At 45.6% G+C, this 25640-nt stretch overlaps 1 protein-coding gene across 1 annotated transcript in view; it reads left to right on the top strand.

The window, feature by feature from the left end:
• Window positions 1–25640, top strand: part of EDAR (ectodysplasin A receptor) — a 75604-nt gene that overhangs the window by 7858 nt on the left and 42106 nt on the right. Inside the window, exons 3-4 of the mRNA XM_038741812.1 lie at window positions 1255–1436; window positions 12762–12847. Coding sequence (XP_038597740.1) covers window positions 1255–1436; window positions 12762–12847 — 268 coding nt within the window. The remainder of the gene's footprint in view (window positions 1–1254; window positions 1437–12761; window positions 12848–25640) is intronic.

The following is a 25640-nucleotide window of genomic DNA, read 5'->3' as shown; positions in this document are numbered from 1 at the left end:
CAGAGGCAGTGGGTGGGAAGAAAGGAGGGTCCATGCCCGGCCCGGTGCCAGGGAAGAGGGAACTCTTTTAGCTGAGGTGGATAAGAATATTAATAATAAATCAATCAATCAATCAATCAATCATATTTATTGAGCGCTTACTGTGTGCAGAGCATTCATTCATTCATTCAATCGTATTTATTGAGCACTTACTGTGTGCAGAGCATTCATTCATTCATTGTCGTATTTATTGAGCGCTTACTGTGTGCAGAGCACTGTACTAAGCTCTTGGGAAGTCCAAGTTGGCAACATATAGAGACGGTCCCTACCCAACGGCGGGCTCACGGTCTAGAAGGGGGAGACAGACGACAAAACACAACATATTAACAAAATAAAATAAATTGAATAAATATGTACAAATAAACTAAATTAATAAAGTAATAAATACGTACAAACATATATACATATCATCATCATCATCATCAATCGTATTTATTGAGCGCTTACTATGTGCAGAGCACTGTACTAAGCGCTTGGGAAGTACAAATTGGCAACATATAGAGACAGTCCCTACCCAACAGTGGGCTCACAGTCTAAAAGGGGGAGACAGAAAACAAAACCAAACATACTAACAAAATAAAATAAATAGAATAGATATGACTGTCTGTATATGTTGCCAATTTGTACTTCCCAAGCGCTTAGTACAGTGCTCTGCACATAGTAAGCGCTCAATAAATACGATTGATGATGATGATGATGGTGTACAAGTAAAATAAATAAATAAATAAATAGAGTAATAAATATGTACAAACATATATACATATATACAGGTGCTGTGGGGAAGGGAAGGAGATAAGATGGGGGGATGGAGAGGGGGACGAGGGGGAGAGGAAGGATGGGGCTCAGTGTGGGAAGGCCTCCTGGAGGAGGTGAGCTCTCAGTAGGGCTTTGAAGGGAGGAAGAGAGCTAGCTTGGCGGATGGGCAGAGGGAGGGCATTCCAGGCCCGGGGAGGACGTGGGCTGGGGGTAGACAGCGGAACAGGCGAGAACGATTATTAGTACAGAGTGTACTGCACTAAGCGCTTGGGAAGTACAAGTCGGCAACATAGCAATGACAATGGCTTTTATGAAGCGCTTACTATGTGCCAGGCACTGTTCTAAGCGCTCATGGAACAGGCTTCCTGAGCCATGGAGAGGGAGCACGGGGCGTCGTGGCAGGCCGCACGACATCCCGAGCCATCCCCCGGTGACTGATCCCTGTGTTTCCCATCCCAGACGTGCGGCTACGGCACCAAAGACGAGGACTACGGCTGTGTCCCCTGTCCTTCCGAGAAGTTCTCCAAGGGAGGTTACCAGATCTGCAGGCGCCACAAGGACTGCGAGGGGTTCTTCCGGGCCACTGTCCTGACGCCGGGCGACACTGAGAACGACGCAGAATGCGGGCCTTGCCTCCCCGGGTGAGTACGGCGCTTAGAACAGCGCTTTGCACATAGTAAGCGCTTAATAAATACCATCTTCTTATTACCAAAAGAGCTGAAGGGCACGGATCGGCTCTCCATCTAGACTTCAAACTCTCTGCGGGCAGGGAACGTCAGTCAATCGTATTTAGATTAGACTTCAAATTCACTCCGTCAGTCAATCATATTTAGATTGGACAGAGCACCCGTCAGGAGGTCCTGGGTTCTAACTCTTCATTCATTCATTCAATCGTATTTATTGAGCGCTTACTGTGTGCAGAGCACTGGACTGAGCGCTTGGGAAGTCCAAGTTGGCAACATATAGAGACAGTCCCTACCCAACAGTGGGCTCACAGTCTAAAAGGGGGAGACGGGGAACAAAACCAAACGTACTAACAAAATAAAATAAATAGAATAGATATGTACAAGTAAAATAAATAAATAAATAAATAGAGTAACAAATATGTACAAACATATCTACATATATACAGGTGCTGTGGGGAAGGGAAGGAGGTAAGATGGGGGGATGGAGAGGGGGACAAGGGGGAGAGGAAGGAAGGGGCTCAGTCTGGGAAGGCCTCCTGGAGGAGGTGAGCTCTCAGTAGGGCCTTGGCATCTAGACTTCAAACTCACTCCATCAGTCAATCATATTTAGATTGGACAGAGCACCTGTCAGGAGGTCCTGGGTTCTAACTCTTCATTCATTCACTCAATCGTATTTATTGAGCGCTTACTGTGTGCCGAGCACTGGACTACAGCTCTTGGGAAGTACAAGTTGGCAACCTATAGAGACAGTCCCTACCCAGCAGTGGGCTCACAGTCTAGAAGGGGGAGACAGACAACAAAACAAAACATATTAACCAAATAAAATAAATAGAATAAATATGTACAAATAAAATAAATAAATGAATAGAGTAATAAATACGTACAAACATATATACACATATACTGGTGCTGTGGGGAGGGGAAGGAGGCTCAACTCCCTGCTCAACTCCCCCTTCTAGACCGTGAGCCCGCTGTTGGGTAGGGAGAAGCAGTGTGGCTCAGTGGAAAGAGCGCGGACTTTGGAGTCCAAGGTCATGAGTTTGAATCCTGGCTCTGCCACGTGTCTGCTGTGGGACCTTGGGCAAGTCACTCAGCTTCTCTGTGCCTCAATTACCTCATCTGTGAAATGGGGGCTAAGACTGTGAGCCCCATGTGGGATAACCTGATTGCCTTGAATCGACTCCAGCGTCTAGAACAGTGCTTGGCACATAGTAAGCCCTTCTAGACTGTGAGCCCACTGTTGGGTAGAGACCATCTCTATATGTTGCCAACTTGTACTTCCCAAGCACTTAGTACAGTGCTCTGCGCACAGTAAGTGCTCAATAGATACGAATGAATGAATGAACAAATACCATAATAATAATTATTATTATTACTAAGTGCTTGGGAGAATACTATAGAGTGAGTATCAGTTAATCCATCAGTGGCATTTTTTGAGCTGTTACTTTGTGCAGAACACTATACTAAGCACTTGGGAGAGTAATAATAATAATTTTGGTATTTGTCCATTCATTCATTTAATCATATTTATTGAGTGCTTACTGTATGCAGAGCACTGTACTAAGTGCTTGGGAAGTACAAGTCGGCAACATATAGAGACGGTGGGCTCACAGTCTAGAAGCGCTCAATAAATACGATTGAATGAATGAATGAATAGATGGGGGAGACAAACACTTGGGAGAGTAATAATAATAATTTTGGTATTTATTCATTCATTCATTCATATTTGTTAAGCGCTTACTATGTACCCAGCACTGTTCTAAGCACTGGGGTAGATACAAGGCACTCAGGTTGTCCCACACGAGGCTCACAGTTTTAATCCCCATTTTCCAGATGAGGTAACTGAGGCCCAGAGAAGTGAAGTGACTTGCCCAAAGTCACACAGCTGACAAGCGGCGGAGTCGGAATTAGAACCCGCGACCTCTGACTCCCAAGCCCGGGCTCTTTCCGCTAAGCCACGCTGCCTCTCCCTGCTAGTACAGTGCTTTGCTCACCGCAAGCACTCAATAAATACCACTGATCGATACCAACACTCTAGTTCTCTCCCAAGTGCTTCGTACAGTGCTCTGCACACAGTAAGCGCTCAATAAATACCACTGATTGATAGGTGGGGAATTTCCTGAGAGGTCAGTTGCCTGAGGCTTCTCTGGCACAACCGTTGTCAATCAATCAAACAATCGTATTTATTGAGCGCTTACTGTGTGCAGAGCACTGTACTAAGTGCTTGGGAAGTACAAGTCGGCAACATCTAGAGACGGTCCCTACCCAACAGTGGGCTCACAGTCTCAAAGGGGGAGACAGAGAACAAAACCAAACATACTAACAAAATAAAATAAATAGAATAGATATGCACAAGTAAAATAAATAAATAGAGTAATAAATATGTACAAACATATATACAGGTACAGGTACAGGTAGCTTCTCGGAGAGTCAGACCTCGTCAAACATCACATAGCCAAGGCCACATTCTTGACTGTGAGCCCACTTCCCAACAGTGGGAGGGGTTCTAGATGCTCCTGCTATCTTCGCCGCAGATTTGGGGGAGCATATTTGATACTTAATGCAGGCACCCAACCTTTTCCATTAAGCAGTGTGGACATGAGAAAAATCAAACTAACTTTTTAAAATCATGGTATTTTAAGGACTTAGTGTATACCAATAATAATAATAACTGTGGGATTTGTTCATTCGTTCATTCATTCATTCAATCATATTTATTGAGCGCTTACTGTGTGCAGAGCACTGTACTAAGCTCTTGTTAACTCTTTACTATGTGCCGATAATAATACCAATAATAATAATAACTATGGGATTTGTTCATTCGTTCATTCATTCATTCAATCGTATTTATTGAGCACTTACTGTGTGCAGAGCACTGTACTAAGCGCTTGTTAAGTCATTACTATGTGCCAGGCCCTGTACTAAGAGCCGGGGTGGACACAACCAAATCGGACTGAACACAGTCCCTGTTCCTCAAGGGGCTCAGAGTCTTAATCCCCATTTTACAGATGAGGGAACTGAGGCACAGAGAACGGAAGTGATTTGCTCAAGCAGACAAGTGGCGGAGCTGGGATTAGAACCCATGACCTCAACTCCCAGGCCCGTTGTCCATCCACAATGCCATGCTTCACCAGAGACTAGGGGATTTACAAGAAAATTGATCAGATGTGACCCCTATCCCCCACATAGGGCTCACAATCTATATGTTGCCAACTTGTACTTCCCAAGCGCTTAGTACAGTGCTCTGCACACAGCGCTCAATAAATACGATTGGATGAATGAATGAATTACCCTATGTTCCCCCTCCTCCCCCTCCCCATCCCCCCACCTTACTTCCCCTCCCCACAGCACCCATATATATGTATACATGTTTGTACATATTTATTACTCTATTTTATTTGTACATATTTATTCTATTTATTTTATTTTGTTAATATGTTCTGTTTTGTCGTCTGTCTCCCCCCTCTAGACTGTGAGCCTGCTGTTGGGTAGGGACTGGCTCTATATGTTGCCAACTTGTACTTCCCAAGCACTTCGTACAGTGCTCAGTCTGGGAGGAGGGGGTTCATTCATTCATTCATTCAATCGTATCTCTTCATTCATTCATTCAATAATATTTATTGAGCGCTTACTGTGTGCAGAGCACTGTTCTAAGCGCTGATAGCAAGCACTTAACATACACCAAAGGAAAAAATAATCCACTAACAAATCCACTAACGATGTCAGGTGCTGGCTTTCCCTAAGAGAAAAGCTTTCCAGTCAGCGTGGCTCAGTGGAAAGAGCAAAGGCTTTGGAGTCAGAGGTCATGGGTTCAAATCCCAGCTCCGCCAAGTGTCAGCTGTGTGACTTTGGGCAAGTCACTTCACTTCTCTGGGCCTCAGTTCCCACATCTGTAAAACGGGGATTAAGACTGCGAGCCCACCGTGGGACAACTTGATCACCTTGTAACCTCCCCAGTGCTGAGAACAGTACTTTGCACATAGTAAGCGCTTAATACAGTAAGCACTCAATAAATACGATTGATTGATTGATTGATTGATAATAAATATCATCATTATTATTATTATTACTTCCAGAACCCAATCTTTCTGCCATGTGAATGTTGCTGTGAAAATGTCATGGGGCTTTCAGCAGCTTTGTTCAATTAGCTGCATGCAGGGTGTTTATTTTTTTCCAACCCGCTGTGGCTTTTAGCGGATTCAGGCTCCCTTGTATTTATCTGTTCTGCTCCTCAGGCTCCTCTGCTTTTCCCCTCCTCACTTATGGTTTGGCAGGGAGGCTTTCCACATTCATTAAGACCCCCACGGGGTTGCATAAATAGGGCATGGGGCTTTCTTGGCAGAGGGACGGAGGAATGAGCACGTGAGAGGAAAGGGGGAAGAGGCAAATCTTTCACACACAACTACTCTCTGGACCTCACCAAGTGCCTCTATTTCCATAGCGGGCCTGCTTCAACTTTTGGCCAAGAACAGGAGAGCGCAGAGAGCGGGAATAACTGTACGACAAGGTTTCTTTGGCTCATCAACTTTTTCAGAAACCAGAAGAGACTGTGGCCCAAGCCCAGGCTGTTTGCCCTAAGTCTAAGTTTCCTAGCCCCCGGGCTAGGCTGTTTGCTCCAAGCCCAGTTTCCTAGCCCTAAACCCAAGTTGCCCAGATTGTAAACTCTAAACTGAAAGCTTGATTTTGGTTTTTTTTTTTTGGTTTACGGTATTTGTTAAGCACTTACTATGTGCCGAACACTGTTCTAAGAGCTGGGGTAGCTACAAGTTAATTAGGTCAGGAATAGTCCCTGTCCCACATGGGGCTCACAACCTAAGTAGGAGGGGGAACAAGTACTTAATCCCCATTATACAGCCGAGGGAACTGAAGCATGGAGAAGTTAGGTGACTTGCCCAAGGTCTCAGATCAATCAATCAATCAATCGTATTTATTGAGCGCTTACTATGTGCAGAGCACTGTACTAAGCGCTTGGGAAGTACAAATTGGCAACATATAGAGACAGTCCCTACCCAACAGTGGGCTCACAGTCTAAAAGGGGGAGACAGAGAACAAAACCAAACATACTAACAAAATAAAATAAATAGAATAGATATGTACAAGTAAAATAAATAAATAAATAAATAGAGTAATAAATATGTACAAACATATATACATATATACAGGTGCTGTGGGGAAGGGAAGGAGGTAAGATGGGGATGGAGAGGGGGACGAGGGGGAGAGGAAGGAAGGGGCTCAGTCTGGGGCTCAGAGGAAGCTATTTGGTAGAGCAAGGATTAGAACTCAGGTCCTCTCACTCCCGGGCCCGGGCTGCTCATTGTGGGCATTCATTCATTCATTCATTCAATCGTATTTATTGAGCGCTTACTGTGTGCAGAGTACTGTAGTAAGCACTTGGGAAGTACAAATTGGCAACATATAGAGACGGTCCCTACCCAACAGGGGACTCACAGTCTAGAAGGGGGAGGCAGAGAACAAAACAAAACATATTAACCAAATAAAATAAATAGAATAAATATGTACAAATAAAATAAATAGAGTAATAAATACATACAAACTTATATACATGTATACAGGTGCTGTGGGGAGGGGAAGGAGGTAAGATGAGAAGCAGCGTGGCTAGGGAAGCAGCGTGGCTCAGTGGAAAGAGCCTGGGCTTTGGAGTCAGAGGTCATGGGTTCAAATCCCAGCTCCACCACTTGTCAGCTGTGTGACTTTAGGTAAGTCACTTGACTTCTCTGGGCCTCAGTTCCCTCATCTGTAAAATGGGGATTAAGACTGTGAGCTCTACGTGGGACAACCTGATCACTTTGTAACCTCCCCAGCGCTTAGAATGGTGCTTTGCACATAGTAAGTGCTTAATAAATGCCATCATTATTATTATTATTATTATGGGGGGGGTGGAGAGGGGGAGGAGAGGGAAAGGAAGGAGGGGGCTCAGTCTGGGAAGACCTCCTGGAGGAGGTGAGCTCTCAGTAGGGCCTCAGTAGGGCAGGGAACATCGCTACCAACTCTCTTGTATTCTCCCATGTGCCTCGTAATGTTCCCGACACACAGTAAGCCCTCAAAAGATATTGTTGACTGATTGATTGATGATCGGTTGCCCCAAGCCCAAGCCGTGTGCTTCATAACCAGATTGCTTGATCCAAGCCCAGATTGTAAACTCTAGATTGTGTAGATCGTGGGCTTGGAATGTGTCTACCAGTTCAGAGAGGGTGAGAGAGAGAGGAAAGAAAGGGGGATGGGGAGGGGTGAAAGAAAGGGAAGAAAGGGAGAAAGGGAATAATAATAATAGCATTTATTAAGCACTTACTATGTGCAAAGCGCTGTTCTAAGCGCTGGGGAGGTTACAAGGTGATCAGGTTGTCCCACGGGGGGCTCACAGTCTTCATCCCCATTTTACAGATGAGGGAACCGAGGCCCAGAGAAGTGAAGTGACTTGTCCAAAGTCACACAGCTGGCTATTGGCAGAGCTGGGATTTGAACCCATGACCCCTGACTCCAAAGCCCGGGATCTTTCCACTGAACCTTGCTGCTTCTCTAAGGGAAAATAGGGAGAAAGAGATGGAGGTAGGGAGGGAGAGAGAGGGGGAGGTAGGAGGGGGAGAGAAGGAGAGACAGAGACAGAGGGTGGAGGGAGAGAGAGACAGAGAAAGAGGGAAAGAGAGAAACAGAAATGGAGAGAAAGAGAGAGAGAGAGAGAAAGAGAGAGAATCAGCCCAGCTTGGGACCTTTTTGTTGCGTGGCGGAGTGAATGTGGACATTTGGCACTCATGTTTGGGCTTCTCAGAAGGATTCATTCGTTCACTCATTAAATCGTATTTATTGAGCGCTTACTGTGTGCAGAGCACTGGACTAAGCGCTTGGGAAGTACAAGTTGGCAACATATGGAGACGGTCCCTACCCAACGGTGGGCTCACAGTCTAGAAGATGTTTAGAGGAGAAGCAGCGTGACTCAGTGGAAAGAGCATGGGCTTTGGAGTCAGAGGTCATGGGTTCAAACCCCGGCTCCACCACTTGTCAGCTGTGTGACTTTGGGCAAGTCACTTAACTTCCCTGTGCCTCAGTTCCCTCATCTGGAAAATGGGGATTAAGACTGTGAGCTCCCCGTGGGACAACCTGATCACCTTGTATCCTCCCCAGTGCTTAGAACAGCACTTGGCACATAGTAAGCGCTTAATAAATGCCATCAATAATAATAATTAATTTAGAGTGAGCTGATGGGAAACAACGTTAACAGCAAACGTGAGTCAGTGTTCATTCAATCGTATTTATGGAGCACTTACTGTGTGCAGAGCACTGTACTAAGCGCTTGAGTGTTGAAAACCAACATGATCTAGCGGTTAGAGCACGGGCCTAGAAGTCAGAAGGACTTGGGTTCTAACCTCGGCTCCGCCATTTGTGCGACCTCGGGCAAGTCACTTCACTTCTCTGTGCCTCAGTTCCCTCCTCTGTAAAATGGGGATAATAATGATGGCATGTGTTAAGCGCTTACTGTGTGCAGAGCACTGTACTAAGCGCTTGAGTGTTGAAAACCAACATGATCTAGCGGTTAGAGCACGGGCCTAGAAGTCAGAAGGACTTGGGTTCAAACCTCGGCTCCGCCATTTGTGTGACCTCGGGCAAGTCACTTCACTTCTCTGTGCCTCACTTCCCTCATCTGTAAAATGGGGATAATAATGATGGCATGTGTTAAGCGCTTCCTATGTGCGAAGCACTGTTCTAAGCGCTTAGTACAGTGCTCTGCACATAGTAAGCGCTCAATAAATACGATTGATGATGGATGAAGACTGTGAGCATGTGGGATATAGACTGTGTCCAACCCGATTAGCTTGGTACAATGCCTGGCACACAGTATGCGTGGTAAGCACTTAAACAAATACTATAAAAAGAAAAACCCAAGGAGAACAGAAGAAATCATTCAAAGATATAACAAAGCAAAACCTCAAATAACATTGCCTAGCCAGGGGCATCGGAGAGCAAGCCCAAGAAGATAAACCACACCGGGGCAGCAATTAGAAATGGCCCAAGTCTCTCAGGACAGAGAAATTTCAGGAAGGTTGCAACACGAACAAGTCGAATCCAAAACAACACCAAGCACTGTGGGTCTCAAACGCAGTGCCAACAATTGGCAAGGGCCGATCTTTACAAGCGCCCAACGTAGAGAGGCTTTTAGTCATACACGTTAGTCTTAATTACTTGCTGATAAAATCTCCTCCCCAATAGCTCCGTGTTCAAACCCTGAAGAACAGATGTCTAAGTGTTTTGGACTTAATTTGGGGAACGATATTAGTACAGTCAGGAGACAGACCAGTCTGGTGGACAGGAACGCCGGGGCTCGATTTCCGGGCCCCAAACCTTGTTGTGGGCAGGGAATGTGTCTGTTGTATTGTTACATTCTACTCTCCCGGCGCTTTGCACACAATAAGTCTCAGGAAAAACTATTGACTGACTTCAGGACGGTTATAGGATGATAATAATAATAATGATGGCATTTATTAAGCGCTTACCATGTGCAAAGAATTGCTCTAAGCGCTGGGGAGGTTCCAAGGTGATCAGGTTGTCCCACGGTCTTCACCCACAGTCACACAGCTGACGTTTGGTGGAGTCGGGATTTGAACCCATGACTCCAAAGCCCGGGCTCTTTCCACTGAGCCGCGCTGCTCCTCAAGCAGATATTTGGTTTTTCTGTTGTTTCCCATTCTTTTCCCATGTCATTCATTCATTCAATTGGATTTATTGAGCACTTACCATGTGCAGAATACCGTACTAAGCGCTTGGGAGAGTGCAATATAACAATAAACAGACACATTCCCTGCCCACAGCGCGCTTACAGAAGACTGTAAGACTGTCTTGAGAAGCAGCGTGGCTCAGTGGAAAGAGCCCGGGATTGGGAGTCAGAGGTCATGGGTTCGAATCCCAGCTCCGCCACATGTCTGCTGTGTGACCCTGGGCAAGTCACTTAACTTCTCTGAGCCTCAGTTACCTCATCTGCAAAATGGGGATAAAGATTGTGAGCTCCAAGTGGGACAACCTGATCACCTTGTATCCCCCCCAGTGCTTAGAACAGTGCTTTGCACATAGTAAGCACTTAACAAATGCCATCATTATTATTACCCCCATTTGACAGATGAGGGAACTGAGGCCCAGAGAAGTGAAGTGACTTGCCCAAAGTCACACAGCTGACAATTGGCGGAGCCAGGATTTGAACCCATGACCGGTGACTCCAAAGCCCAGGCTCTTTCCACTGAGCCACGCTGCTTCAGATGCCAAGTGGCAGCTGAAAACTGAGTTATGCCCCTTGTTGTGGGCAGGGAATGTGTCTATTGTATTGTTACATTCTACTCTCCCCTCGCTTTGCACACAGTAAGCCTCAGTAAAAACTATTGACTGACTTCAGGGCGGTTATAGGATAAGAATAATAATAATAATAATGATGGCATTTATTAAGCGCTTACCATGTGCAAAGAATTGTTCTAAGCGCTGGGGAGGTTACAAGGTGATCAGGTTGTCCCCCCGAGGGGCTCACAGTCTTCATCCCCACTTGACAGATGAGGAACTGAGGCCCAGAGAAGTGAAGTGACTTGCCCAAAGTCACACAACTGACAATTGGCGGAGCCGGGATTTGAACCCATGACCTCTGACTCCAAAGCCCGGGCTCTTTCCATTGAGCCACACTGCTTTGGACGCCAAGTGGCAGCTGAAAACTGAGTTACACCCCTCCGTACCACCCCCCTACACCCCACTGTTGGCACAGCAAGGATCTCTCAATAAGGACCTGGGTTCTAATGCTGGCTCTGTCACGTGTATGCTGTGTGACCTTGGGCAAGTCACTTAATGATTGTGAGCCTCATGTGAGATGGGGAATATGTCCAACCTGATTACCTTATATCTCCCTCAGCGCTTAGAACAGTGCTTGGCACACAGTAAGCACTTAACAAATACCATTAGTATTATTATTATTAACAATAATAACAGGGACTGTGACCCATCTAATTAGGTTGTATCTTCCCTGGCACTGCGTACATAGTAAGCACTTTTAAAAAAGGCCACACAAAAAAAAATGTAAACACCATAGGTGGGTGCGTCCCTCTTTTCAGCCTCCACTGGATTATTGAAAGTGTCGTCACCTTTAAGAAGGACAGGTTTGTGTGTATGTGTGATATAAATGTGCGTAAGTTGCACCTACTCTTCACTTAGCACAGAGCTGGGCTCCTAGTAAGCGCTTAACAAATATCACAATTATTATTATTACTATCTTGATTATTATTACCACTGTTGTAGGGGAGAAGCAGAGTGGCTTAGGGGGTACAGCATGAGCCTGGGAGTAATAAGGACCTGCGTTCTAATCCCGGCTCTGCCACTTGTCTGTTGTGTGACCTTGGGCAAGTCACTTCACTTCTCTGTGCTTCACTTACCTCATCTGTAAAATGGAGATTCATTCATTCATTCATTAAATCGTATTTATTGAGCGCTTACTGTGTGCAGAGTACTGTACTAAGCGCTTGGGAAGTAGAAGTTGGCAACATAGAGAGACGGTCCCTACCCAACAGTGGGCTCACAGTCTAGAGATTAAGACCAGGAGTCCCTTGTGGGACAGAGACTGCATCCAACCCTATTAACTTGTATCTACCCCAGCACTTAGAAGTGCTTGGCACATAGTCAACACTTAACGAGTACCATAATAATAATTATTATTATCATTATTATTGTAGATGAAGAGAGAAAGAGGAGAGCGAAAGAGAGGGGGGATTTAGGTTGGAGCAGTCTATAACTCATTAAGCATTTTATTCATCATTCATTCATTCAATCGTATTTATTGAGCGCTTACTGTGTGCAGAGCACTGTACTAAGCGCTTGGGAAGTACAAGTTGGCAACATACAGAGACGGTCTGTTCCATCCTTCAGGTGCTCAGAGAAGTAAAGAGACCCAGGAGAGACGCTCAGTACACTTTACGGCAGCTTGCTTGGGCTCCACCATCCTGGTTCAGACAAAATCCCACCTCGGGATCTTCTGAGTTGGCTCGACTTTGGCAGGGAGAACGCTGTTTCCGAGCCGCGTGATCTCTATTTCACGGCTGATTCATGGTTTCTGTGGTGTAGCCGCTGTGGGGGGATGAAAGCAGTCCACAACCCGTTGAAAATTATAATGTCATCAAAATGTTAATGAAGGTTCTGCCAATTAATAGCGATTTTATCTCCGACGATAATTGGTCACCGTCCGTTGGCTCATGACTGTACCCACTCACTTGGATCGCTTGCCCTGCCCTCTCCTTTTTGCAGTTACTACATGTTGGAAAACCGTCCGAGGAACATCTATGGAATGGTTTGCTACTCCTGCCTGCTGGCGCCTCCGAATACCAAGGAATGTGAGTTCCCCGTCCGTTCCGTTGAGCATCCGTCCGCGTAGGCTTGGGCAAAACTAAATCCTCAAGAGCCGAATAACTGCTGGGCCAAAGAGAAAATTCATCCAGAAGGGATTTGTCATCTCCCTGACTCCCTCCCCATTCTGCGTCGCTCTGATTTGCTTCCTTTATTCACCCCTCCTTCTACCTCTCAGCACTCAAGTACATACCAATAATGTATCAATTTATAGTCATATCTGTCTCCCCTTCTAAGCTCGGAGCTCACTGTGGGCTCACTGTTACACTGTACTCTCTTCCAAGCACTTAATACAGTCTTCTGCACTCAATAAATTCAATCATCATTCCTTCAACTATATTTATTGAGCGCTTACTGTGTGCAGAACACTGTACTAAGCACTTGGGAAGTACAAGTCGGCGACATTTAGAGACAGTCCCTACCCAACAATGGGCTCAAAGTAAATATGATTGATTGAAGCGCAGTCAATCCTTAGAAATGTCTTTTTCTGGTTCCCACAAAGGTGATTTAGGGCAGAACTGTAGCCCTGACGTCTCAGCTGTTCTCCCAAAATGTCCTTTATCTTTCTCCCCTCCCTCCTATCATATACGATCGATCCATCCATCAATCAGTGGTATTTGTTGAGCACTGACTGCACGCGAAGCACTGTACTAAGTGCTTACGAGAGTACAATGTCATAGAGTTGCTTAGTGGAAAGAATGGCTTAATGGAAAGGGCACGGGCTTGATAGTCAGAGGTCGTGAGTTCTAATCCTGGCTCCGCTACTTATCAGCTGTGTGACCCTGGGCAAGTCACTTTACTTCTGTGTGCCTCAGTTACCTCATCTGTAAACTGGGGATTAAGACTGTGAGCCCCACGTGGGACAACCTGATTACCTTGTATCTATCTCAGCCCTTAGAATAGTGCTTGGCACATAGTAAGCGCTTAACAAATACCATTATTATTATCATTATTTTTATTATTATTATTATTATTATTATTATTATTAAAGAGTTGGTAGATGTAACCCCTGGCCACATGGAGCCTGCAATCTCCTTGGCCAGAGGAGGGGGAGGGAGGGAGAAAGACATTAAAATAAATTATAGGTGAATATGTACATAAGTAATCCAAGGGTGGGGTGAAAATCAAAGTGCTTTCTGTGTGCCCTCCCTCATAATAATGATGATGGTATCTGTTAAGTGCTTACTATATGCAAATCACTGTTCTAAGCTCTGGGGGGATACAAGGTGATCAGGTTGTCCCACGTGGGGCTAACAGTCTTCATCCCCATTTTACAGATGAGGGAACTGAGGCACAAAGAACAATAATAATAATAATAATGGCATTTATTAAGTGCTTACTATGTGCAAAGCACTGTTCTAAGCACTGGGGAGGTTACAAGGTGATCAGGTTGTCCCATGGGGGGCTCACAGTCTTAATCCCCATTTGACAGATGAGGTAACTGAGGCACAGAGAAGTTAAGTGATTTGCCCAAAGTCACACAGCTGACAAGTGGCGGAGCCGGGATTTGAACCCATGACCTCTGACTCCAAAGTCCGGGCTCTTTCCACTGAGCCACGCTGCTTCTCATATTTCTAGACTGGGAGCCTGCTGTTGGGTAGGGACCGTCTCTATATGTTGCCAGCTTGTACTTCCCAAGCGCTTAGGTCAGTGCTCTGTACACAGTAAGTGCCCAGTAAATACGATTGAATGAATGAATGAATTCAGATCCCCATATCTCTCTCTCTCTCTCTCTCTCTCTCACACACACACACACACACACACACACACACACAGACACACACAGAGAGACAAGCTGAAATACTCACCGGGGTTGAGCAACCCTTTTGGGGAAAACTAAAAACAGCAGCAGCAGCCGGAGCCGGAGAAAAGAGAAAACATTTCCTTTGTGACTCAGAGCGGAGCCCATCTGACAAAATTCTCTCTTCTCACATGTTCTTTTTGAGGAACCTCTCCCCTCAACCACTCATTACCTGCCCTCATTGTCCGTTGCAGAAATGCCATATCCCCGACTGGGTTTTGAAGTACACCCAGATAAAAATTATCTATGCTGTTTAAAATAGAGCATCAGATCTAAACTTAGAACCTTATATGAGGGAAGGGGATACGTTGTTTTTTTCTCCTAGAAAATCTAATTATCCTTTCTAAATAAGATCAAATAAGAGCGTGGGTGACCTAGTGTCACATCTATATGCTGTGATTTCTGATTTTTTTTTTAATTCATGTGCCTGAGGTCCAAGGTAAATCAGATAGTGCACTAAAAGAAACACCTTGTTCATTTTTTAGTTTGCTTAGGCAAATCTGTTCGGGTGCCTTTGGGGAACTTGGAAAGACTGTACTGCATTAAGATGATTTTGCTCACTTAGGCTACTGATAAAAGGAGCTAGGAAGGAGACAAGTTTGGGGAGGGAAGGGAGTGGGAAAATGTGGGTGAAGCAAATGCAAATTTTGCAGATCAGGTGGAAAGTTTACAGGCTACAGAGTATGCTTGCGGGTCAGTTAGAATAATTCCAGGCCAATTCAAATATTCACAGATGAAAGTAGAATGTTTACTGATCTAAAAGAGTGTCTTAAGGTCTAATAGGTTCTGAAAGCTATTTACAAAGTTGCTTCTCCCAAATCATCCCCGGTTTCTCATTCGTCTGTTTGTTCAGTCCCGCATCCTGACTTGGAAGGATGGTTATAATAATAATAATGATGGCATTTATTAAGTGCTTACTATGTGCAAAGCACTGTTCTAAGCACTGGGGAGGTTACAAGGTGATCAGGTTGTCCCACGGGGGGTTCACAGTCTTCATCCCCATTTTACACATGAGGGAACTGAGGCACAGAGAAGTTAAGTGACTTGCCCAAAGTCACAAAGCTGACAATTGACGGAGCCAGGATTTGAACCCATGACCTCTGACTCCAAAGCCCGAACTCTTTCCACTGAGCCACGCTGCTTCTCTATTTGGGGATTGCCAAAGGCATTCATCCGCTTCCATTCAGAGATTCATTCATTCATTCATTTATTCAGTCATATTTATTGAACGCTTACTCTGTGCAGAGCACTGTACTAAGCGCTTGGGAGAATACAATATAACAATAAACAGGTGCATTCCCTGCCCACAATGAGCTGACAGTCTAGAGAGGGAGAAAAACTCTAATAGAAATAAATGACAGATACGGACATAAGTGCTATGGGGCTGGGAGGGGGCGATGAATAAAGGGAGCAAGTCAGAGCATTGCAGAAGGGGAAGGGGAGGGAGGAACAAAAATGAATGGGAAGAGAGAATGGGGGGGAGGAGGCGGTGGCTTTTGGGAATCTTCAATAGGAGCTGGGATGGGGGTGTGGCAACCAGGAGAAACCTGGGATACTGAATATCTGGGACCCCACTAGAGTTTCTCAACCTTCTTATTTTCCCACTGGGTGTGCAGTGGGAAAAGGCTGGCTTCATATTCTTTTCCGTGTATGGTCACCAGGGCTAAACTGTGCTCAAAATTCCCTCCAGCTCTCCATATTTGTTTTTGCTGTTAGATGAATACGCATGGAGACGCAAGTCCAAAATGGTAGGTCAGCTCAAAGAAAAGCCAAATCTGCTTCCCACATAATAAGGTGACAGCTAACACGGGCAGTGAGCTGCTGAGGAGTGAAAGGGACTTTGGAAAGCGCGCTAGAAGAACAGAGGAAAGGCCAAACTGCACTGGGCTAGGAAGACTGGACACCCTACATGCTACCTGACTAGTAAATCTCTGGCGGCTGCTTTTTTAAGATGAATTTGCTGCAGAAACCCACTTTCCCGACCAGCGGTCAGTTTTCCCTTCCATTGGACATCGTAACCAACTGCAGAGAAGCAGTGTGTCCTAGTGAGAGAGTAACTTGTACTTCCCAAGCGCTTAGTACAGTGCTCTGCACACAGTAAGTGCTCAATAAATACGATTGATTGATTGATAGTGAGAAGCTAGGTGCCCCAGTGGAAAGAATATGGGACTGGGATTCAGAGGACCTGGATTCTAATCCTGGCTCTGCCACTTGTCTACTGGGTGACCCTTCATTCATTCATTCAATCATATTTATTGGGCGTTTACTGTGTGCAGAGCACTGTACTAAGCACTTAGAAAGTACAATCCGGCAACAAATACAGACAATCCCTGCCCAGCAACGGGCTGACAGTCTAGAACTGGGGAGAGAGACATCAAAACAAGTAAACAGGCATCAATAGCATCAATATGAATGAATGGAATTATAGATATATACACATCATTAATAAAATAATAGAATAATAAATATGTAAATATGTGCACAAGCGCTGTGGGTTTGGGAGGGGGTACAAAAGAAGGAGGGAGTCGGGGAGATGGGGAGGGGAAGCGGAGCAGGGGAAAAGGGGGGCTTAGTCTGGGAAGGCCTCCTGGAGGAGGTGAGCTTTCAGGAGGGCTTGGAAGGAGGGAGGTGTGCTAGTTTGGCAGATGTGAGGAGGGAGGGCATTCCAGACCAGAGGTAGGAAGTGGGCCAGGGGTCGATGGCGGGACAGGCGAGAACGAGGCCCTGTGAGGAGGTTAGCAGCGGCAGAGGAGCGGAGGATGCGGGCTGGGATGGAAAAGGAGAGAAGGGAGGTGAGGTAGGAGGGAGTGAGGGGATGGAGAGCTTTGAAGCCGAGAATGAGGAGTTTTTGCTTCATGAGAAGGTTGATAGGCAACCACTGGAGATTTTTGAGGAGGAGGGTGACGCCCAGAATGTTTCTGTAGAAAGATAATCCGGGCAGCAGAGTGAAGTATAGACTGAAGTGGGGAGAGATAGGCAGTTGGGAGATCCCTTAGGCAAGTCACTTTACTTCCCTGTGCCTCAGTTACCTCATCTGTAAAATGGGGATTGACTGTGAGCCCCCAATGGGACAACCTGATCACTTTGTAACCTCCCCAGTGCTTAGAACAGTGCTTTGCACATAGTAAGCACTTAATAAATGCCATTATTATCTATAAAAGGGGCTTCAATTCCTGTTCTCCCTCCCAGTTAAACTGTGAGCCCCACGTGGGACAGGGACTATGTCTGACCAGATTACCTTGCACCTACACCAGTGCTTAGTATAATGCTTGGCAAATAGTAAGTGCTTAACAAGTATCATATCATCATCATCATAAGCACTTAGTACAGTGCTCTGCACAGAGTAAACGCTCAATAAATATGACTGAATGAGTGAATCATCATCATCGATTTTTAAAAAGCCCATTCATTTTCTTTAGCCAGCAGAATAGCTAAAAAATTCAGATTGTGATCATTGGTTAAGTGCTTACAATGTGTCAAGCACTGTTCTAAATACTGGATTAGATACAAGCTAATCTGGTTGGACACAGTCCCTGTCCCACACAGGGCTCACAGTCTTAATCTCCGTTTTACAGATGAGGTAAAGGAGGCCCCGAGAAGTAAAGTGGCTTGCCCAAGGTCACACTGCAGACAAGTGGCAGAGGTGGGATTAGAACCCATGACCTTGGGATTAGAACCCATGACCTTCTGTGATCTATCCACTATGCCAAGACCCCAGCCTGCTGGCCCAGTTTTCCCTGAAGGCTAATTCCTCTCCACGTCAAGAAGTTCCTTATAATTAGCTTTACTACAGTGTAAACTCTCTCACTCCTACTTATCCAATATAGCCCAGGTAGTTAGCCTCATGTGGGGCATGGTGTAAATCCAAACTGATTGGCTTGCATCCACCCCAGTGCTTAGTAACTCGCTTGGCACATATTTAGCTCTTAACAAATACCATCCATAAAAAAAAGAAGGCCTTCTCCGATTAATTTCTCCGATCGTTACTTTCTCGACATATAACCAAGAAAAGTTTTTTATGGTATTTGTTATGCTCTTACTCATAATACATAATATATACATAATACATAATATAATACATACATATATGTATTTGAGAAGCAGCGTGGCTCAGTGGAAAGAGCCCGGGCTTTGGAGACAGAGGTCATGGGTTCAAATCCTGGCTCCGCCACTTGTCAGCTGTGTGACTTTGGGCAAGTCACTTAACTTCTCTGGGCCTCAGTTCCCTCATCTGTAAAATGTGGATTAAGACTGTGAGCCCCACATGGGACAACCTGATCACCTTGTATTCTCCCCGGCGCTTAGAACAGTGCTTTGCACATAGTAAGCGCTTAATAAATGCTATGATTATTATTATTATTATTATTATTATTATTACTCCGTGTCAAACACTGTTCTAAGCAATGGAGTAGGAATATTTTAATTAGACCAGACACAGTCCCTGTCCCGCATGGTACTTACAGTCTAAGTAGGCGGGAGAATGGGTGTCCTCATTTTACAGTTGAGGAAATTGAGGCACAAATTAGGTGACCTGCTCAAGGTCACATGGCAAGCAGTTGGCAGAGCTGGCATTTGAACCCAGGTCCTTCTGACTCATTCATTCATTCATTCATTCAGTCGTATTTATTGAGCGCTTACTGTGTGTAGAGCACTGTACTAAGCACTTGGGAAGTACAAGTTGACAACATATAGAGACGGTCCCTACCCAACAGCGAGCTCACAGTCTAGAAGGGGGAGACAGGCAACAAAACAAAACATGTGGACGGGTGTCAAGTCTTCAGAATAAATAGAAGTAAAGTTAGAGGCACATCATTAACAAAATAAATAGAATAGTAAATATGGACAAGTAAAATAGAGTAATAAATCTGTACAAATGACTCCCGGGCCATGCTCTCTCCACTGGACCACACTGCTTCCTAGCCAATCTATAAAATTCTTCAAGGAAGGAATTCCCCTGTCTCCTTTGGTAGCCCATACAGGGGATCTGGTAACCCTTTTGCCAAGGCCTGGGACCTAGAGAAGCAGCGTGGCTCAGTGGGAAAGAGCCTGGGCTTTGGAGTCAGAGGTCATGGGTTCAAATCCCAGCTCTGCCAATTGTCAGCTGTGTGACTTCGGGCAAGTCACTTAACTTCTCTGGGCCTCAGTGACCTCATCTGTAAAATGGGGATTAAGACTGTGAGCCCCCCGTGGGACAACATGATCTCCTTGTTACCTGAACAGTGCTTTGCATGTAGTAAGTGCTTACTAAATGCCATCATTATTATCAGGAGGGGAGATACCTGCCCTGACAGATGATCAATCCTTTCCTCCTCCTCCTTTTCTCTTTCCTCCACACCGTCACCTTCTTTGAGTCAGGGAAGATGCCTTGGACATGACTCCGAAGTTCTGAAAATACCTAAGCGTCCTCGCTCAGCTTTGCAACTTGAGCCTCCTCCAGACAGGCTTAAACCTCACTCAAAAACGATCACCAGCTTGATGCTTTTTGGAGCTTCCCCTTCATGATTATTCATGAAAGGGATCCAGTTCATACTTAACTCCGCTGCCCGGATCGTTTTTTCTACAGAAACGTTTGGAACATGCTTCCCCACTCCTCAAGAACCTCCAGTGGTGGCCCCTTCACCTCCGCATCAAATAAAAACTCCTCACCATTGACTTTAAAGCACTTCACCACCTTGCTCCCTCCTACCTCACATCGTTATTCTCCTACAACCCAGCCCACACACTTCTAACCTTCTCACTGTGTCTCCATCTCTCCTGTCTCACCACGGACCCCTGGCCCCTATCCTGCCACTGGCCTGGACCCCTCTTCCCTCACAATTACAATTACTCACTCCCTCTTCAAAGCCTCATTGAAGACGCATCTCCTCCAAGAGGCCTTCCCTAAGCCCTCCTTTCCCCTTCTCCCACTCCTTTCTTCATACCCTGACTTGCTCTCTTTGTTCATCCCCCCTCCCAGCCCCACAGCACTTCTCTAGATATCTGTCATTTATTTATTTATATTAATGTCTGCCTCCCTCCTTCTAGACTGTAAATTTATTGTGGGCAAGCACTTAGTACAGTGCTCTGTACACAGTAAGCACTCAATAAATATGCCAGCGCTTAAAACAGTGCTTTGCATATAGTAAGTGCTTAATAAATGCCATCATTATTATTATTATTATGATTGAATGAATCAATCAATCGTATTTATTGAGCACTTACTGTGTGCAGAGCACTGTACTAAGCACTTGGGAAGTACAAGTTGGCAACATAGAGAGACAGTCCCTACCCAACAGTGGGCTCACGGTCTAAAAGGGGGAGACAGAGAACAAAACCAAACATACTAACAAAATAAAATAAATAGAATAGATATGTACAAGTAAAATAAATAAATAAATAAATAGAGTAATAAATATGTACAAACATATATACAAATATACAGGTGCTGTGGGGAAGGGAAGGAGGTAAGATGGGGGGGATGGAGAGGGGGACGAGGGGGAGAGGGGGAATGAATCATTCCAATGGAGGTGGGCCCCAATAACCAGAAATCCAATCCCTTTCCTCTTCCCACTCTGATGACCAAGCCAATCAATTAATCAATCAGTGATATTTTTTAAGCACTTACTATGGGCAGAGCCCTTGGGAGAGTAATAACAATAGTAATGATGGCATTTATTAAGTGCTTACTATTTGCAAAGCACTGTTCTAAGTGCTGGGGAGGTTACAAGCTGATTAGGTTGTCCCGGGGGGGCTCACAGTCTTAATCCCCATTTTACAGATGAGGTAACTGAGGCACAGAGAAGTTAAGTGACTTGCCCAAGGTCACACAGCTGACGATTGACAGAGCAGAGATTTGAACCCATGACCTCTGACTCCAAAGCCCAGGCTCTTTCCATTGAGTCACACTGCTTCTCACAATACAACAGAATTAACCCACCCATTCCCTGCTTATAAATGAGCCAACAGCAGCGTTGAAATGTGAGGTTTAAAGGGAAAACGAAAAAGCCATCGATGGTTTCAAATAGTCAACCAGCAAGACCAATCATTGGCCACAGCTTTGCCGTGGAGGGGGTCAAATGGGGGTCGACAGTACTCTCCTGGGCAAAACTTTGATTTAGCAAAACCACCAGCTTCTCATACAAAAAGGGTTTTATGCACCTTCAGTGCTGATGCTGGGTCAGCCACGGGGGAACTCAGACAATGCAAATGGATAATAATAATAATAATAATAATAATAGCATTTGTTAAGCACTTACTATGTGCAAAGCACTGTTCTAAGCGCTGGGGGGTGATACAAGGTGATCAGGTTGTCCCACGGGGGGCTCACAGTCTTAATCCCCATTTTCCAGATGAGGTAACTGAGGCCCAGAGAAGTGAACTGACTTGCCCAAAGTCACACACCTGACAAGTGGCAGAGGAGGGATTAGAACCCATGACCTCTGGCTCCCAAGCCCGGGCTCTTCCCACTGAGCCTCGCTGCTATGGGTAAGGCTGTTACTGACGGTGTTTCCAAAGGGAAATCCAATCATTTTTTTCAAGTGCCCAGCACTTGCCACGAAGCGTTCCTGGCGGCCATATAACCCAGGTGGATTAGTGAATCTTTGAAAGCCCCGTTGTGCTTCTGTCTCGCTTGCCGATCATAATAATAATAATAATAATGGCATTTATTAAGCACTTACTATGTGCAAAGCACTGTTCTAAGCACTGGAGAGGTTACAAGGTTATCAGGTTGTCCCACTGCGGGCTCACAGACTTAATCCCCATTTTAGAGATGAGGGAACTGAGGCACAGAGAAGTGAAGTGACTTGTCCAAAGTCACACAGCTGACAGTAGGCGGAGCCAGGATTCGAACCCATGACCTCTGACTCCAGAGCCCGTGCTCTTTCCACTGAGCCACGCTGCTTCTCCATCAGTCCGATGATGAGATGCAGCATGGCCCAGTGGACAGAGCAGGGGCCTGGAAGTTGGAAGGTCCTGGGTTTTAATCCTGGCTCCGCCACACGTCTGCTCAGTGACCTTGGGCTCACACATGTCTGCTCTGGACCTCAGTTGTCTCATCTGTAAAGTGGGGACTAACCGTGTGCCCAGGGACTGTGTCCAACCTGACTAGCTTGCATCTAAACCAACGCTTAGAACAGTGTTGGGCACATAGTAGACACTTAACAAATACCATAATTATGACTCTACCGCAGAGGAAAACAGTACTGAAATGAGTCTTTTCAGAATTTAATAGAATTGAGTACCCCCACCCTGAAAGAATGAACTGGATAGCCTTCACAGCTGGGGTTGAAGGAAAATACGCAAGTCCACCGAACTTCTTCTCTGCTGTTGTTTTTGAAATTCCTGCTAGTCTGAAACTCCCGGGGTCAAGGCGAACCCGGGGTCCAAGGCCAAATTTTAGCTTCTGATTAGGCGGCTTGACTATGGAAAGCCTGACCGGACTTTTATGGCAGCCGAACTGGTAGAGCTGTGTGGGAAATCCTACAGTTTTCCAGGCACCCTGGGCAGAATACCCAAACCACTGTTGGGTAGGGACTGTCTCTATATGTTGCCAAATTGTACTTCCCAAGCGCTTAGTACAGTGCTCTGCACACAATAAGCACTCAATAAATACAATTGAATGAATGAATGAATGCAAACTCCACTTCTGTTCTCAGCCATCAAAATGCCAAGGCCATGAACGAAAGCTATTTCCATATGGTCTGTACGATCCCTTCCGGAACCTCTCTGAAACCACCCCTGGGATGCCCCTGGAACATTGGGTCTGAGACCTAAATGAAGACAGGCCTCCCGGCACCATCTTTCCAACTCTGTGGCGTGTCTTTAAATGAAAAGGGCAAAGCAGTTAGAACTCTTCTTTTATGGAGGGAGGGGAAAAGCCATCTTCTGGTTTCCTCTGGGAATTCCATTCCCTCTCCCTGTCTCTCTGGGGTAATTAAGGAAAGAGCTGAAGAAACTGACTCTTTTTGGTTCCCCTCCCTTCCCCCTCCCATATTCTGCAGGTGCCTTTGCTGGCACCCTCCTCCAAACCACATCCAAGGCCCAAACGTGGCTCTTTGAGATCGAATCTGCCAAATTGTTCCTATTGATAATAGGCTTTACATAGGTATAATAAGTGTAACACCTACTTTTGAAAACTGACATTCCTGGGCCGCCATCAGCCCTGATCCCCAGAGAGCCAAGAGATCGTTAAAATTCCATTCTAACTAGAAAGCTAGTAAGCGAGCAAGCGAGGAAGAGCCAATGCCCGGAGAACAGAAGGATGCACTGTTGATGGAGAGCTTTTGTGGCTTCCTTTCCACCCCATCTTCTACCGACTTACCATCCCCATTATAGTGGGGAGACACGCAGAAGAGCCCTTCCCTCTTCCTCCCCCTTTTCCTCCTCCTCCTCTTCTCCTTTTCTCTTCTTCCTTTTCTCTTTCTCCTTTTCCTCATCCTTTTCCTCCTCCTTGTCCTCCTCCTCCTCCTCCTCATCCTCTCCCCCTTATTTTTCCTCATCCTCCTCTGCCTTCTATTCCTCCCTCTTCTCCCTTTCTCTTCCTTCCCATCCTCTTCCCCTTCTCCTCTTCCTCATCCTTCTCATCATCATCCTCTTCCTTCTCCTCTCTTCCTCCTCCTTCTCCTCCTTTTCCACCTCCTCCCCCCCGGTGTAGTAGATATAGAGCATGGGCCCAGGAGTCAGAAGGTCCTGGGTTCTAATTCTGGCTCCCCTGCTTCTCTGCTGTGTCACCTTGGGCAAGTCACTTCACTTCTCTGTGCCTCAGTTACCTCTTCTATAAAACGGGGATTGAAACTGTGAGCCCCAGGTGGGACAGTGACTGTATCCAACTTGATTTGCTTGTATCCACCTCGGTGCTTAGTACAGTACCTGGCACATAGTAAGTGCTTAACAAATACCACCATTATTATTCTTATTGTTATTAATTCTCCTCCTCCTCCTCATTTTCCACCCCCTCCCCTTCTTTCTCCTCCCCTCTTTCTTTCTGTTCCCTCAGCCTCTCAAAATAAATATTCTTATGCCAACTGTATTATCAGTTACGTAGGTCGTCTAAACTGTATCACCCCCAAGTAGAAGGGTGAAGTGAATTGAGGCATTTTTAATGGCATTGGTTAAGTGCTTACTATGTGTCAAACACTGTTCTAAGCACTGGGATAAGTATAAACTAAATAGGTCAGACATAGTCCCTCCCCCACGTAGGGCTCACAGCCAAAGTAGGAGGGAGAACAGGTATTGAATCCCCATTTTACAGTTGATGAAACTGAGGCACAGAGAAGTTAAGTGGCTTGCCAAGGGTCACTCATTCATTCATTCATTCAATCGTATTTATTGAGCACTTACTGTGAGCAGAGCACTGTACTAAGCACTTGGGAAGTATAAGTCGGCAACATATGGAGACGGCCCATACCCAACAAAGGGCTCACAGTCTAGAAGGGGGAGACAGACAACAAAACAAAACATATGGGCAGGTGTCAAGTCGTCAGAACAAATAGAATTAAAGCTAGATGCACATCATTAACAAAATAAATAGAATAGTAAATATGTACAAGTAAAATAAATAGAGTTATGAATCTGTACAAATATATCCTAGTGCTGTGGGGAGGGGAAGGAGTTAGGGTGGGGGGGATGGGGAGGAGGAGAGGAAAAAGGGGGCTCAGTCCGGGAAGGCCTCCTGGAGGAGGTGAGCGCTCAGTCAGGCACTCAGCAAGCAATTGTCAAAGCTAGGATTAGAACCCAGAGCCTCTGGTTCCCAGATCCAGGTTTGTCCCACAAGGCCAAGCTGCTTCTCTACCTTGTACAGCTTGACTCAAATAAAGTGTTTCGGAGGAAAAACGGATGGCCACTCCGATGGTAAAGGGGTCCATGGCCCAACCCACCCAGAACCCCATCTCTGACAGACGTCATTATCCTTGCATTTTTTATGTGGTAGATATAATAATAATAATGGCATTTATTAAGCACTTACTATGTGCAAAGCACTATTCTAAGCACTGGGGAGG

This window comes from Tachyglossus aculeatus, chromosome 2, assembly GCF_015852505.1.
Source record: "Tachyglossus aculeatus isolate mTacAcu1 chromosome 2, mTacAcu1.pri, whole genome shotgun sequence".
NCBI classification, from domain to species: Eukaryota; Metazoa; Chordata; class Mammalia; order Monotremata; family Tachyglossidae; genus Tachyglossus; species Tachyglossus aculeatus.
Note: the sequence above shows the minus strand (reverse complement) of the source record. Positions and strands in the feature narration are given on the sequence as shown.